The following is a 17,319-nucleotide window of genomic DNA, read 5'->3' on the forward strand; positions in this document are numbered from 1 at the left end:
GCACACTGCTTCATGATCGTCTGACCTTAAGTCACAGGAAAACGAACAACGTGCCGTGATCACAGAGAATCTCAAAGCTTTCGGAGGTGACGCTTGCCCATGCATGTTGTTGCCCCAACAGATTGTCTCCTTACTGCCAAAAACAATTCCACAAACATGAAACCTTTCGGCGTAGATTGCTTCGAACTCACCATCAAGGACTGAGGGCTCCGAAGAAACGTCCATCTCACCCTAACAAACGACTTTGGAATCGTTGGTGCGCAGGCTGTAGGTAAAGTAATCACCAGTTGTGATGAGCTTACTGCTTCTTCTCTTTCTCGTGTTTTCTTCTGGAGTAGCTTGAGTTGCAGTAACAATCCAAGTAGCAAGAGAGTGTCTGATAGAGCTTCCCAACATTCCACTATGATCAAGATTGCAGCAAATCCTGTGTCTGTTGGAACTAAATTTTGCCCCCAGCACACTGCTTCGTGATTGCCCAACCTTAAGGCGTAGGAAAACAAATAGCTTGCCGTGATCACAGAGAACCTCAAAGCTGCTTCAATTGCTACAGATTTTTCTTCACAGAGGTATGGAAGATGCCACACAATCTTTGGATGTGGACTTTTTCAGACCTTTGCATGTGCAGAGAGGGGACATTTTGTTTGAGACAATGTCTTCCCAAAAACCTATGAGCCTAGGACAGGGAGGTACATCTGCCAAAGAAAGAAATGTAAGTTGGATGAGGAAGATGATTTTTGCACAATGACAGAAAATATTGTGTTGTTTATATAAAAGAAATTAGCATCCTCTTCAAAGAAGAAAGGTTTAGAGACACTTAAGCAAGTGCTTCATGACCCACACATCTCAAAGTATACAGGGGAGCAGAATATGCAAGCGCAGCATTGCTTTCTGCTTTGAAAGAATCTTTGCAAATCCTAAAGAATCCCAGATCAAGTGATGAATTATTTGTCAAAAGAAGCACTCTCACTTGCTTGTTAAATGCATTGCCAAGAGACCATGAGGTATCCATTAGCCAGGTCTCTAGAATTTTAGATATACATCCAAGAGCTTTTTATCATGCCCATCAAATTCTTTCCTGCAATGAAGCTGGAGAGAAGCTTCCACTGGATTTATGCAAATGTCAGCTTCCAGTTTGTGCTTTTGATGAGGAAGTCACAAAACTTGTTGTCAACTTTTGGAGAGAGAACATTCCAGTGTCTCCAAACAAAAAGGATATATGTCGCCAACATGTTGCTAGAAAGCAATACACTATGCATCCAACTCATTTTCTTGAAGAGTCGCAGGTAAGATTTTCATGTTTGTCTTGTGCTTAAATCCTTTTTGTGTGCTTTTATATGCTTGGTTGTGCTTTTTATTATTTCTTTGTGCTTTCATTTGCTTTTGTGGTGTTCTTTTATGTGCTTTGTGCTTTTCTAGTTCATATGCTTTCATGTGCTTATGTGGTGTGCTTTTATGTACTTTCATATGCTTTCATGTGCTTATGTGGTGTGCTTTTATATGTTTTGTGTACTTATTTGTGCTTTCATGTGCTTTTGTGAGCTTTTATATTCTTGGTTGTCCTTTCATGTGCTTTGATGTGCTTTTATATTCTTGGTTGTGCTTTTTATGCTTTCATGTGCTTTCGTGGTGTTCTTTTGATGTGGTTTTATATGCTTTTTTTGTGCTTTCATGTGCTTTTATATTCTGTGTGCCTTGTTTTTGCTTTCAAGTGTTTTCAAGTGCTTTTGTGGTGTACTTTTGTGTGCTTTTATATTCTTGGTTGTGCTTTTTTGTGCTTTCATGTGCTTTTGTGGTGTGCTTTTTTATATGCTTTTTTGTGCTTTCATGTGCTTTTGTGTGCTTTTACATGCTTTTTTGTGCTTTCATGTGCTTTTGTGTGCTTTCATATTCTTGGTTGTGCTTTTTTATGCTTTCATGTGCTTTTGTGGTGTGCTTTTATATGCTTTTATATTATTTGTGTGCTTTCAAGTGCTTTCATGTGGTTTTGTGGTGTGCTTTTATATTCTTGGTTGTGCTTTTTTGTGCTTTCATGTGCTTTTGTGGTGTGCTTTTATGTGCTTTTATATGCTTTTTTGTGCTTTCATGTGCTTTTGTGTGCTTTTATATTCTTTGTGTGCTTTTACATGCTTTTTTGTGCTTTCATGTGCTTTTGTGGTATGCTTTTATATTCTTGGTTGTGATTTTTTGTGCTTTCAAGTGCTTTCATGTGCTTTTGTGGTGTGCTTTTATATTCTTGGTTGTGCTTTTTTGTGCTTTCGTGTGCTTTTGTGGTGTGCTTTTATGTGCTTTTATATGCTTTTTTTGTGCTTTCATGTGCTTTTGTGTGCTTTTATATTCTTTATGTGCTTTTTTGTGCTTTCATGTGCTTTTGTGGTGTGCTTTTATATTCTTGGTTGTGTTTTTTGTGCTTTCATGTGCTTTTGCGGTATGCTTTTGTGTGCTTTTATATTCTTGGTTATGCTTTTTTGTGCTTTCATGTGCTTTTGTGGTGTGCTTTTATGTGCTTTTATATGCTTTTTTGTGCTTTCATGTGCTTTTGTGTGCTTTTATATTCTTTGTGTGCTTTTATATGCTTTTTTGTGCTTTCATGTGCTTTTCTTTTTCGTGTGCTTTTGTATGCTTTTTTGTGTGCTTTTTGGTGCTTTGGTATTGTGCTTGGTGCTTTTCCAGTACTTGAATGCATTTTATTGTTGTGATTTTGTGTGCTTTAATATACTTGGTTGTGCTTTTTTGTGCTTTATAGTAGTGTGCTTTTTTGTGCTCCACCTTACCCTATCATGCTAGGTACATGAGATATGGCCTAAATCTTGCCGAATGAAGAGTGCTCTAAGTAGCAAACTTTGGAATTATGTGCCTTGTGATTTTGTACTTCTCAAATTTTCTTAGAAGTGATTTTATGCTGTGCTTTTGATGTGCTTTTATTTGCTTTTTGATGCTTCTATATTTTTTTTTGTGCTTTTATAAGCTTTCTATGTTGTTTGAAGAAGTGAACATCTGCTTTTATTTGCAAACAGAGTTCTTCTTGAGGTTCAAATCAATGCATCTTGATGTGATTATAGGGCAATGTAGTTTTGAGAAGTACAAACCATGTTTAGTGTGGAAGCTGAAGGACATGAATATTTGTTGTTGTATTCAATATTAAATGATGTACTTCAAAGAGGCCATCAATCATATTCGGTTCCCTTCGTTTGGTATGCATGGAGCAACATGTGATTGTTCTTGCAAGATCTGCTTATGTGATAGAGAGAATGGTATATGCGCAGCTTCAGATCATGTCTTCAGTGGAATCACGGTATTTTGGGAGTCATGTCTTTGTAGTAAACTAGTAAATGCAACATTCCATCAGTTGAAATGCCTCATGGCACGTTGTGCACAATGTAAGGCCGTTAGAGAAGGTCTTACATGCCCACTTGAAGTTGCGAGCTTGGGGGTTGTCAATGTGCAAATTTTTGAGGATGCTGTTGTGGGCAAAACCAAGATCAAAAGAGAAAGATTTTGTCTATTAAACAAGTCGACGTTGGTACTTTGTGGACTATGGTAGAGCAGCATACAGAAAGATTCATCACCCACAATTTTATCTTCAAATGGCAGGCTGCCCAATTCAAGGAATGTCTCTCAAATTTTCTAGAAGATGTGATAGTATCGGTCATTGATTTTGTTGAGAATTACTCATTCAAACAACAAAATGAGATCCAATCAATGCACTGGCACTCGGAACAATGCACTATCTTGGTACATATCACCTATCGCCGGCAAACATGATGATAATTCTGTGATAAAGGAGATGCACTTCTACATTTCTGATGACAAAGATCATGATACACTCTTTGTGCAACATTGTTTTATGAGTCATTGGAATTGGTTGAAAGAGCAAGTCTTGCAATTTAAAAGACATTGGGTGTGGTCAAATGAGTGTGCAACCCAATTCAAGGTTGCAAGGCCTTTTTCTTTGTTGGACGGTTCTATGCCCTCACAAACCCGAAGATGACATGGAATTTTTTCGCCTCTGGACATGGAAAAGGAGAGCATGATGGAGTAGGTGCAGTCATAAAGAAAGCACTCACCCAAGAGCAGCTCAAAGAAGACGAATTTGTGTTATAGAAAGCCTCTGATGTTGTGGCTTTTCTGAGGAATACACTAAGTACATCATCAAGTAGTACCTTCAATAAGAAGAAGGAAAACATAATACAAAGATTCTATTGGGAGATAAAAATTAGCGACGTAGATAGGTCCAAACAGTATAGTTGTGCACGATTGCCTGGCTCTCGATTAATGCACAGTGTATGTGGCTACAACAAGAATGATCCAACCCAAATCAAGATGAAAAAATTAATTTGCTATTGTCAGGCTTGTATGTGCAATGCGTGCCGGAGGTGTGTCAATAAGGACTATGTGATGAAATGGAATCAAAAACTGTTGAAACCTATAGAGGATGATGCACTTGATGTTGAAGTCATAACAGAAGAACCCCTTTTTGAGGGCCATGAAGACTTCCTTAGTCATTTGTTGTGTGAAGATGACAACTTTGCTGTTTGTGAAGGACAAATGGGGAGGAGAGTGCAAGCGAGGATGCCGTTGGTTTGTACTACAAAAAACGTGATGAACATCATTATCAGCTTCTGGTTGAAGGCCCCTCTGTGATCATTCTTTCTCATTTGGTGAAGTTCATTAAATTTTCGATGGATGCTAGGAACAATGATAGCAACATGTACTACCTCTCTTTAGAGATGCATGAGGCCATATACAATGCAATGCCGGATATTTGTAATGAGACCTAATGCTACGAACTTTTATGGAAGCAAAATCCTATTTTTTGTACCATTGTGTACATGTTTGGCTTGTTCGCACAGATGCATGAACAAAGAATTCTACATCTTTCATATGTTCTTATGCTTATGCAGAATAGCTCCTTGTGGTACTTTAAAGGGAAGCTTGATGTTTCATTGTTTGTGAGCTGAAAACATACAAAGATACATGATATATTCAGAGGACACATAAGATTAGTCTATTGTAATGACTTAAGATGAAATAATTCACGAAGACTTATTGCAGGCAGATACTTAGGAAGCAAGGGATAATCTTTAGAGCCTTATATGCCTGGATGGGTAACAACAACAATTTCCATATGTACAGCAATGATAACCCCGGATTGTGACACTAGTAGCTTCTCTCATATGTTTTTCTCAAATGCTCGTGAGCTTCTCTTAACAGATTGTGATAGAATTGAAACATCACTGGAATAAATAAATTCAGAATGTTACTTTAATTGTGATAGAACGTAACTGTACTGAAATAAATTCTTAATTTAAACTTTACGAGGAAAATGGAGAAAAAGTACACAATTTTGTGTTAATAGAAACATTTACAATGCCCAGTAAACTGGGATGTACAAGAACAAAACTATAGGCTCTTAGTCAATATCGATCCACGGGTTTCTCTATCTTCCTACCACGGCACATCTTCTGCTTCACATATTCAAATTCTGGGGTCGAGTCCCCCCATATGTAAGGTTGCTTCCTTGCCAATGCCAACCTATCAGGTGAGTCTAGCCACTCATAGAGCCACACACCAAGGTCACAAACCAAAAATGAGCCTCAGACTCTACCTGATCTTCAAACTTGGGCAAAATTAAGTAAGTGCCAAGCTTGTTCCCTTTGCATTTGTAGAGGCTATCATCAAGCATCAAAGTGTTCTCCTTTGTGTACTGAAGAAACACCTCCCAAAATGTAGATAGTTGCATGAAGAAAGTTGGTTTCCCATTTGCAAATGGGAATGCTACCTTGCGACACAGGTCTTGGGATAGTAAGCGTGAAGCTTCTCTTCGATATCCCCAAAACACAAGTCTACTCTCTTGAAAACATTTGTGCTTGACACACGACTCCATATGTATATATAAATAAACTCGAGAGCCAACACTAGAAATGCCTTCGCATATTTCTTGACATAGTGTGTGATACCTCTAGCTCCAAGAACCCTGGAAAAGCATGGGGAGTATTCGAGTAAGGTCTCCCCTCTCCGTGCATTTATTGTAAACATGAGCACACCATTCAGATTGACAATCAATGCACGCTTTTGAACATTGCACTTGGAAGCCCTGCCATAATATATTTGCACATCAGCTTCCTCCTTTGTATCTACTGGGGATATGCTAGATTGGGCTATGTATCACGGTGCGCAACAACATCAGGCGGTGCAAGATCAAGTTCTGAAACATCAGGCTATGGTATATCAGGCCGTGAAACATTAGGTTGTGGTATATATCATTAAGTTGTGCAACATTGGGTTGTGCAATATCTGGCTGTGCATCATCGGGCAGTGTATTATCTGGCTATGCAATATCTGGCTGTGCATCATTGGGCTATGCAATATCTGGATGTGCATCATTGGGCTGTGCAATATGTGGCTGTGCAATATCTGGTTATGCATCATCGGGCTGTGCATCATCAGGCGTCTCCAAATTGCTGCTAGCCTTTGCATCATCATTGACATTCGTCCTACTGCATTTAATAAAAAGTGCTACTAAGCGCATACCAAAAGCATTCACTGAACATGAATACTCAACATAGCAAAAGCATACACCAAACATAGCTTTTGCATACAGTCAATTCAACAAGGAGTTGGAGGAGAGATGGAAATTCATAATTTCAATACGAAATGAAAGGGTCGTGCGACAATATGGGCAAATGCCAATGCACACACTCTTACATGCCTTTTGTTTTCCTCTTTGGAGAAGAACAAGGCAAATCTTTGGAGGCCTTTTTTTTCCTTGAATGCAAGAAAGAGGACATAGATACTTCATCCTCTGCCTCTTTATCTTCACCATCCTCTTTGAGAGCTTCCTCCTCAGTCTATGCTTTCCTCCTAGGAGACCTCTATGGTGTCTTCTCATATGTTTTTCTCAAATGCTTGTGGGCTTCTCTTAACAAATTGTGATAGAATTGAAACATCACTGGAATAAATTCAGAATGTTACTTTAATTGCGACAGAATGTCACTGTACTAAAATAAATTCTGAATTTAAACTTTACAAGGAAAATGGAGAAAAAGAACATAGTTTTGTATTAATAGAAACATTTACAATGCCCAGTAAACTGGGAGTACAAGAACAAAACTATAGGCTCTTAGTCAATATCAATCCACCCACATGTGGGATTCTTTCTCTTCCCACCACAACACATCTTCTGCTTCACATATTCAAATTATGGGGTGGAATCCCCCCATATGTAAGGTTGCTTCCTTGCCAATGCCAACCTATCAGTGAGTGTAGCCACTCATAGAGCCACACACCGAGGTTACAAACCACAAATGAGCCTAGGTCAGGACTCCACCTGATCTTCGAACTTGGGCAAAATTAAGTAAGTGCTAGGTTTGTTTCCTTTGCATTTGTAGAGGCTATCATCAAGCAACAAAATGTTGTCCGTGTACTGGGGAAACACCTCCCAAAATGTAGATAGTTGCCTGAAGAAAATCGGTTTCCCATTTGCAAATGGGAATGCTGCCTTGTGACATAGGTCTTGGGATAGTAAGCCTGAAAGCTTCTCTCCAATAGCCCCAAAACACAAGTCTACTCTCCTGAAAACATTTGTGCTTGACGCACAACTCCATATGTATATATAAAAAAAACTTGAGAGCCAACACTAGAAATGCCTTTGCATCTTTCTTGACATAGTGTGTGATACCTCTAGCTTCGGGAACCCTGGAAAAGCATGGGGAGTATTCGGGTAAGGTCTCCCCTCTCCATGCATTTACCATAAACATGAGCACACCGTTCAGATTGACAATCAATGAGGATTTTGAGCATTGCACTTGGGAGCCCTGCCATAATATATATGCACATTAGCTTCCTCCTCTGTATCTACCTAGGGATCTGCTGGATCAGGTTGTGTATCACGGTGTGCAACATCATCAGGCGGTGCAACATCAGGTTCTAAAACATCAGGCTGTGGTATATCAGGTTGTGAAACATCAGGCTATGCAACATCAGGCTGTGGTATATCATCAAGCTGTGCAACATCGTGCTGTGCAATATCTGGATGTGCATCATCGGGCTATGCAATATCTGGCCGTGCATCATTGGGTTGTGCAATATCTGGCTGTGCAAAATCGGGATGTGCAATATCTAGCTGTGCATCCTCGAGAGTCTCCAAATTAGTGCTAGCCTTTGCATCATCATTGGCTTTTCTCTTTGGCACTCATGCTACTGCATTTGATAAAAAGTACTACTAAGCGCATACCGAAAGCATTCACGGAACATGAATACTCAACATAGCAAAAGCATCCACCAAACATAGCTTTCGCATACAGTCAATTGAACAAGGAGTTGGAGGAGAGATGGAAATTCATAATTTTAATATGAAATAGAAGGGCCGTGCTACAATATGGACAAATGCCAATGCACACACTCTTACATGCCTTTTGTTTTCCTCTTTGGAAAAGAACAAGGCAAATCTTTGGAGGCCTTTTTTTTCCTTGAATGCAAGAAAGAGGACATCGATACTTCATCCTCTGCCTCTTTATCTTCACCATCCTCTTTGAGAGCTTCCTCCTCAATGCATGCTTTCCTCCTAGGAGACCTCCGTGGTGTCTTCTTTGGAGACACATGTGCACCCTCAACTTTGGCATGCCGCTTTGATGGTGTGGCCTCTAGTGGTCTCCGATATGCTTAGATGGCGTGGTCTCCGATGTGCTTAGAGGGCTTTCCTTCCTGGAACTAACACTGCTCCCCCTCTTTCCATGCAGCTATTGCATAAACTCGCATTCACTTCCAGATGCGAACCCTCTGCAGTTTCAACAAAACCACTGTGCATCTCCTCCAATGTTCCTCCTGGATTTTGCAAAACTAGGTTTTCATGCAGATCATCTTGGTTTTGATCAGCTTCAATGGTGTTATCTGCAATATTTTGCACGATCACACTAGAAAATTGTTCTAGAAGAAACAATGGACATTAACAACTAAACCAAGCATTAGTAAGGAGAAATGATAAGAAGCAAATGTAAACAATTGACCACTGTGAATAAATATATGTGTTACCTTTTTCAGGAGCAGGCAATCTGAGCATATTCTTCACCCTTGGAGGAATCGTTTGCATACAATTGTTCTCTACACACATCCCTTTCACCAAACATATGTGCACAAAGCACAGAAAGTGGTAGACATGTTTGCAAGGCAGCGAGAACACCTCCAAGCACGAAGAACATGTTGTGTATGGTCCAATGAATACTCTGTTAGACACTACAATAGTTGGTGTGACAGGCTGTGGAGAAAGTGTAAGCTGCAAGGAGTGTTCTGTCCACTCCTTAAGCTACACACAGTAGTTATACTATTGTAGCACCTGCTTGTATCTCTCTCCTGCTCTAAATTGACTAGACTTTGCACATAAATTCACATGAAAGCACCATAAACCACATAAAAAAGCACATGGAAACAAAAGCACATAAAAGCATAGCAAGCACATGGAAGCACAAGCACAAGCACATAAAAGAACAAAAAAAGCACACAAAAAAGCACATGAAAGCAGATAAAAGCACATGGAAGCACAAGTAAGCACATAAAACAAACTTGAAAGCACATAAAAGCACAAAAAAAGCACACAAAAAAACACTGCAAGATTGCTTTGCTTGGAAGTACACTGATATTAAGGGCATGCCACCTGAGGTCATACAACATACCATCCCTATGACGGATCACATTAGAACAATGAGGCAAAGACCCTATCCTACGAATCCAAATTATGGAGAGGAGAGATACAAAAACTAATCAATGCAAGATTCATTTATGAGATCAAGCATACAGACTGGGTTTCCCCCATCATCATAGCTCTAAAAAATAATGGTAAGGTTCGAGTATGCATACTGAATTAGCATCCTTGTGCACAAGCTCATGGAAATGAGCTTGATTTGCAAAGGATCGCCCAATTCCAAACTGTTGTGAGCCAGGCTAGAGCTAAGTACTACATACTAAACGAAGATACTAAACGAAGACTAAATTCGTACTTAAGACTAACTAATAAGCTTGTGAATGGTAACTTACTATAAGTAATAAATTAAGACTAGCTACTATTACTAACTAACTACTACTATTCACTAGTTAGATGCTACTAACTACTTCTAACTATTCTAAAAAAATAGGTAATGCTGCGATCTAAGAAGACCACTTATGGAGCATGTGCTAGAAAGAGTCCTCGTTGGAAAGGAGGCCCATAGCTACCTAGAAGGAGGCTCTAGGTACAACTAGGTGTCTATAGTGCCAGAGGATCAACACAAAACCGCATTTGCCATAGAATGGGGAATGTACGCTTCCAAGATGATGCTCTTCAAGTTCACCAACACTCCCGTAACATTCCAATGACTAATGATCACACTTTTAAAGAATATCTAAGAGATTTTGTGAAGTCTATGGCGGTGACTCACTTGTCATGGGGATCTCGCAAGAATGCCAATGGAGTACTCCTCCAAGCTCCTCTAGGTTGAGAGCAATGCATGCAAATGCCACTCACTAGTGTCACTCTAGCGACTCCCGGCTTGTTGCAATCGTGAATCCATACGGGGAAGAAGAGGGATAGGGGAAGGGAGAGGAGAAGGGAGAAAAGGAGGGAGAAGAGGAGGAGAAGAAGGGAAGAGGAGAAGAGAAACATGGCATTCACAAAAGGCACTATGAGGGAACATGAGAGAGGAGGAGGAGGAGAGCTTATATTCCAATGTGTGCAACGAACAAGTGAAGACCAAAGTCAACCATTTGGCCTTTTATACATGACACCTTTTGAAGGGTGGGCCAACCCTAATTTCTTTATACCACTCTCTTTTGTCTCATTAGTTACAACCAACTTGGGCCCACTTGGCTCCAAGGCACATCCTAGCTCTACAAGCTTCATCATCCATCAAATGACATTGTCAACTAATGTAGTTAATAGATTTACTAGAGGTATTTCTAGATGACCTATGTGTACATTCCACATGGGATGATCACCTTAAGTACCTTCAAGAGGTGTCACCTTTACAAGATCTCCCTCAACCCTCTCAAATGCCATTTCTGAGTCAAACAAAGGTCAGGACATGTTGTGTCCAATAATGGAATCTCCACGGACTATAATAAAATCAAGATCATTTTGGAGCTAATGTTCCCCACTAATGCAAAGGGTGTACAGAGATTTATAGGGAATATGGGATATTATCATAGATTTACCTACAACTATGCCAAAATTGCTTGCCCTTTGTATAAGCCATTGATAATTTTCCATTGGATGGAGGAATGCCAAATCTCCTACGAAACCCTTAAAATCATTCTAGCTTGTGCCCCAATCTTGCGAGCACCAAAGTGGGACTTAATAATCCATGTTAATATAGACACCTCCAAGTTTACAATTTGGTGTGTATTGGTGCAACCAGGCGAGTATAAGCTAGACTATCTATTATATTTTGCTAGTCGCTAACTTAATGATGCAGAAATAAACTATACAACAACAAAAAGGGAAGGCCTTCTGACAGTATACACTATAAAGAAGTTTTAATACTACTTGGTGGTAAACAAGTTTGTGCTCTTTGTAGACCACCAAGCCCTCCTCTATTTAGTTGATAAACCTTGCATGATAGGATGCATCACCCTATTCTTCTAGAGTTTGATTTCATTGTAGCTATGCACCCACTTTATGGCTCAACATATGTCCCGAATTCCAAATGGAGAACTGGCAACAAGAGTAGACAATGATCTCCCGGATGCTCTGTTATTTCTTGGAGATCTAATTTTGGAATGGGCTCAAGAGATCAGACACTTCTTGGCCAATGGGTTCCCACAAGATAAGGTCCTCAACAAGGATAGGGCCCAAAAAATCATTGTATAATGCACCACTGCATCCCATGAAAATGAGTTTGTGGAGGTGTTGGATGAATCCTCATATCACACAAAGCATCACATATTGTGAGGTTGTGCCATGAATTGGCAAAATCTAATAATATATGAGTATTGCGAAATGCTGCAAAATGGGAAGATAATAAATCTCCCCACCAACCGGGTAGAACACGACTATGTATTGAGCAAGTGATTGGTTACAACCACCAAAGGTGAGCTGTTGCATGGCTAACACGTGGACACTTAGAGGATTGACACATGTTGTGTTATTTGGACACGTGGAGGACACTCTACACCTCCCCTGTCAAGTTGGAAAGCTGCACGAAAGGCTTGAGTCGGCACACGTGGGCATAATTGAGAGTTTTGTTGGATAGTTGTCGTCGTTGGAGTTTATACATGTACCGACGAATCTTCATGATGACCTTGTACGGACCAACCTGATTGTGCATGAAACTCTCCGCTAGCCCTTTTTTGTGGACTGGATAGTAAATGAAAACTAGATCGTGAACCAATGATATTTTGTATTCTTCTTGAATAAATGATGCAATGAATGAGCGACGCTAGCATACTGTGGTAAAAACCTTGTCGTGAAATTTATCATCCCAAGAAAACGCTGAGGTTGTTTCACATTCTGAGGTGCAAGGTAATCAAGAATTGCTTGAACTTTTGTAGGATCCATCTGCCATCTGTATATCGGCAGTAGAGATCACAAAACCAAGAAATTGTAGTACAAGCCCATTTACACTTTTTAATTTGCAATTTGAGATTATATTTGTGTAGTCTCCTTAAGACTTCTTCAAGGACTTTTGTATGTTGCTCCCATGTGGCTGTGTGAACCAAAATGTTGTCGAGGTAGACTACCAACACCTTTTGTTGGATGAGGTCATGAAAAATGATGTTTACCATTCTTTGAAATGTACTAGTTGCATCTAATAGCCCAAAAGGCATGACTTCAAACTGGTAAAGTCTAGTTGGTGTGTGAAATGCCATCTTTTTTGCATCTTGTGGATTGATCGGTATGTATCAATAGCCCACAGCTAAATGGAGAGACATGAAATACATGGAGGCTCCCAATTGATCCAATAAATCATCGAGGTGAGGTAGCAGATAGACAATGAATTGTAACATCATTGAGTGGCCGATAATCTATGCAGAAGCGGAGCTCACCATTAGCTTTCTTTTTCTTTTGAAGCATTTCTTGAACATCTTGATTAATACATGAGATCTCCTTGGGTGATCGTCTACGGATAGCCATTTTTATGGGATGAGTTTCTTTTCTTGTCGAATACAATGATAGACAGGTGCTGTAGTTGTTGTTGGTTGCATTAGATAGGGAACAAGGGACAAAAACTTAGCAAGGAGCTGACGAACACCATGAACTCGTGTTGAGATCAGAACGGGTTGTGAAAATTGAGAGCAAAAAATAGAGGAATATGGACCCCATGGGACCCATGGAACTTTTACATGATCGGCTACTATCAAGGTATGATCTTTGAAATTCAGTGTTGCTTTGTTTAGGGATAGCCAATCACACCCAAGAGTGAGTGGAAACAACTGTTTGGTCAGCAAATAAACGGGATGAGAGAAAGATCCACTCGTTAAGGTAAAGTGAGCACGAACTAGAGTGTTGGACTTGTAGAGCGTCTTGATGCTCGCCAAAAAGGACCAGGTTCGATAAAGAAGGCCAATTTTTGTTGTAATTCTGGGCTGATCGAGGAAATAGAGCTTCCTGTGTCAATGAGAATTTTAAATTCACAAGAATTGTGAATGGCAAAGACAATGCACACATGTCTGTTATGTCTTGTAGAGGCTTGTACCTGCGGTTGGCTAGCCTCGCAAAGCCAACCGCCTAGGCATTTTTCGGTAACTCAGTGAGGGAAGCTACGATATCAACTTGAACCAGTTGAATGGCAGTGTGTGTCTGTTTAGGAGAACGACAATACTTTGTGATGTGCCCATAGCGATTACAGTTAAAACACCTTGGACGGCCTTTTTCGTTTGCGATCTGGTAACCGCTTTTGAGGACCCGTTCTGTTGTTGTATTGTATGTTGTGTACATCAATCTCCATTGGAACAATCCCATCTGAACTTGTTCTGCATTTTTCTAAAGAAGGTACTGATGTCATGCTTCTGAAATTGTCACCAGCAATGTAGGATTCAATCCTCTGTGCGATCTGAACAACTTCATAGAATGGTTTTGGTCCTTGATCCCTCATTCGGCGAGAGATATCATGTCGAAGTCTAGGCCACAGAAAAAGCAATTTCATATCTTCGGACATGTTAGAATCTGCACGAAGTAGGAGCTTATTAAGCTTCACCACAAACTGAGCAACTGGTTCATGATCTTTCTGAAATAATTCTTATAATTGTTGAAGTGTTGTCTGTGTGACATTTGAGACAGCTGGGCCAATGATGTTTGATCTGCTCATGTTGTTGAATAAACCAGGTTGCGGCGATGCCTTCTAACACAGTGCAGAGCTCCAAAGCCTTGCGTTCATCAGACCACGAATGGTAATCTGCGATGTTCTCGAAATGGTTGATCCACACCATTACGTCTTCGGTAGGTAAGGCATGAAAAGATTTAGACTGAACCTTGTTGTCTTTCGATGGCGTATTTGACGAAGAAGAGTGATACGATGCCAAAAGTGACATCAATGCTTGATTCATCTGTGACAATTGTTACATGAGTGTGAAAACGTGGTCGGGTTTTTTTTCCATGTGTTGCTCGAGGGGCTGTTGGAAATGCTGATCGGTGTTGGTTACAGGCATTCAGTCTATGTGAAATGCTACAGAATGGGAAGATACCCAACCGGGTAGGACGTGACTATGTATTGAGCAAGTGATCGATTGACACATGGAGGACACTCCACAGTATAACTTAACAAAACTTCTAAATTGCATCAACATTCATTTGAGGTGTCTTTTTGCGGGATTGGGGTGAGGGGGATATAGAGGGCTTCCCTTTGCTAATTGGACCATGGCACAGATATTGGGGCAAAGTTGTCGCGAGGGTACATCGGCCACCCATCCCATAATCATTATAAGGTTATAAAGAAGTCCCCATTACTTGGGAATGACAAAAGAGAACTAGATTACTCGTAAGATCATGCATGCACAGCCGAGGGAGTGGTCAATTCAAATTCAATGAGGGCAAATCAATTAGCTGAAGAATAAAAATGAATTGAAAGTAATGCCTATTTTCTTGGTAGGAGTAGCTTTGAATTGGCTGCATCGGTTGCCACCAGGGTGGTAGGTCTTGTATAGCGATGGGGATGCCCAATTGTTGTTGGCAAGAGAAGAAGCTATTCAAGGCTCGGAGATCCGGTGGAATGCTGGGCCGGAATGGCAAAAAACCCTAGGGTTGGGCCAACGCGGAAGCTTTCCACCACCACTGGGAGAGAGAGAGAGAGAGAGAGGCTCTACGTGCAAAAGGAGCATATGTCCACACGAGATAAAAGAGGAACAAGCTTGTGAGCAACCAACACAAGAGTCATGTCTGTAATTCTCATGGATAGGGTTGTTCCACTTTGTGCACCCCTTCAAACTTTCAGAAGGACTACAACCCTTAGCCTTAGCCTTCGCCTTCCCACGGCCATCATCAATTGCACCCGTGATGACCACCTTGATCGCCCTCCACCCCCTCCCCCTTCCTCAGTTGCCGACCTCAAGCTTGCTTTGGGCATTCACAAGAAATCCTTCTCTTCTCCGCCCCGCCTTCCCTCCCTTGGGTATGCCTTCTCTTTTGCCTTCATTAGCCGCCATCACTCTCTTTTTCTTGAACTTGTTCCAACTTTGGCTGTCACCAGGTCCCAGGATTCCAAGCCTCGACTAGAGCTGCCAGACAATGACGCGGACGAAGAATACCAGAAGTATTCTATTCTTTGGAGATTGCAGCAAGTCGGCGAATGGTTCGTTCAAAACACCGAAGGAGGGTTGGGTACGTTGCTCACCTGTTTCTGATTTAAGCGGATATACCGTTCGCCAGGAAGATTTTGGGGGAAACTTGATGTGTGTTCTGTGTTGCAGATCCCGAGTGGGTTTTACGGTTTTTACTTATAATGATACCGTTATGGCTGTTCTTCTTGTTCGCGGCGGCGGGGTGGATTCAGTTGCCGTTTACAATACCTTTTCTGGAAAGTTGAAGTATCTCGCGAAAAAATCTTATCTATCAGCTAGTCATCTTTAGCCAGGTGGGTTTACATGCTGCAATTCATAGTACGTTAGTAGCAGTCTACTTTCGAGTTTGGAGGAAGTGGCCAAAAGGTTCGTTCCTAAAGTAATTCAGAGTCACTGAATTCCATCCCAGAAATCAGTCTCATGAAAAGATGGAGCGTGCTGCGAGATGTACTTCAATGGTTTGACGATCACTAGCATAAAAGCTGCATAACTTGTCGAGACATTCTGGAACAAGGGACTGGTCCGCCATTGTAGTAGTCAATGGCTGTATGGACTGGTAACTCCAGCATTTCATCGTTGTCCTCCACCTTAGGACTTTAGGATATATATCCAGAGAATCTGTCCATCTAGTTGATCACACATTCTTTACTACTCTTCACAGAAATACGTCGGTTCCAAGTTCCAACCTTATCTCTGTGGTTTCAAACGATAGGGATGCAGCTATGTATGGTCACAAGGCGATGCAGTATTGAGAGAGAGTGGCAATTGGAGTTTCAAGCATGAGTATTGCAACTATGGAAAAGTTTGACCATGAATACGTTGTTGGTTGTAATGAAAGACTTTGTATAAATGAATGCTCAAGTACGTGTGGGTGTATGGATTGGTATGTGTAAGGGCATATGTTTATACTATAGTCGACACCCACTCTTGGGCGCTGATGACATCATTGGGGATGTTACAGTAGCTAGTCCCTGCTATGCATGATGGAGTTTATGGTTTTCAACCTTATGAGTGACCATCATGAGATTGAAACTGCACTATGTCGTGTTTTTAGAGGATGAGTTTGGGCATGTTCCTGGATTCATCTAGATATAGGCTTTTGTTGTATTAGTGGACATGCAAATTTCACCTTAATGAAGTTTTTGTCCATGTTTTGCCCTGTTGGTATTGCAATAATTCTTTCTATCTCAAGTGGATCACCTAGATTTAGATGCTTGTGTACTAGGAGAGACCAAAATGAAATTGTTTAGTCTTCACAAGCAATTGTAGCTTGAATGAAGAGATTTGGGACTCTACTTTTTGATTAGCACTTCTCCTTAGTGCTAGCCTTGGTCATGGTTGAGTTTGCCCTCCACCTCCGGATTGCTGACAGAAACTCAGTATGAAGACTTCGTATAAATGGATGCTCAAGTATGTGCGGGTGTGTGGATTTGTATGTGTGAGAGCATATGCTTATACTATGGTCTACACCCACTATTGGGCGTTGATGACGTCGGTGGGGATGTCATAGTAGCTAGTCCCTACTATGCATGATGGAGTTTATTGTTTTCAACCTTTTGAGTGACTGTCATGAGATTG

The 17,319-nt window shown here is 40.7% G+C and overlaps 1 protein-coding gene and 1 pseudogene across 3 annotated transcripts; one reads left to right on the forward strand and one right to left on the reverse strand.

Annotated features, from left to right (window-relative positions):
• Window positions 1-13,693: 13,693 nt before the first annotated feature.
• Window positions 13,694-14,511, reverse strand: LOC147904620 (uncharacterized; annotated as a pseudogene).
• Window positions 14,512-15,272: 761 nt separating this feature from the next.
• Window positions 15,273-16,881, forward strand: CRR3 (chlororespiratory reduction 3). Of its 3 annotated transcripts, none has more exons than XM_087395501.1 (3): window positions 15,273-15,781; window positions 15,871-16,034; window positions 16,151-16,881. In XM_087395501.1, exons 1-2 carry the CDS (start codon window positions 15,337-15,339, stop codon window positions 15,984-15,986), a joined length of 561 nt encoding a protein of 186 aa, XP_087251627.1. In that variant the 5' UTR covers window positions 15,273-15,336; the 3' UTR covers window positions 15,987-16,034; window positions 16,151-16,881. The 3 variants fall into 3 exon arrangements, with proteins under 3 accessions (XP_087251627.1, XP_087251619.1, XP_087251633.1); XM_087395507.1 differs by having other exon boundaries at window positions 15,282-15,572; window positions 15,651-15,781; window positions 15,871-16,878; XM_087395493.1 differs by having other exon boundaries at window positions 15,274-15,781; window positions 15,871-16,880.
• The last annotated feature ends 438 nt before the right edge of the window (window positions 16,882-17,319 follow it).

The sequence above is a fragment of the Dipteris shenzhenensis genome, chromosome 2, assembly GCF_047967505.1.
Source record: "Dipteris shenzhenensis isolate YYH24624 ecotype China chromosome 2, Dip_SZ_1.0, whole genome shotgun sequence".
Lineage (NCBI taxonomy): Eukaryota > Viridiplantae > Streptophyta > Polypodiopsida > Gleicheniales > Dipteridaceae > Dipteris > Dipteris shenzhenensis.

Coding starts and splice junctions, on each gene's coding strand:
- CRR3 (XM_087395501.1), top strand. CDS start 15,337: ATGTCTGTAATTCTCATGGATAGGGTTGTTCCACTTTGTGCACCCCTT. Junction 15,782..15,870: donor AAACACCGAAGGAGGGTTGG/GTACGTTGCTCA, acceptor TCTGTGTTGCAG/ATCCCGAGTGGGTTTTACGG.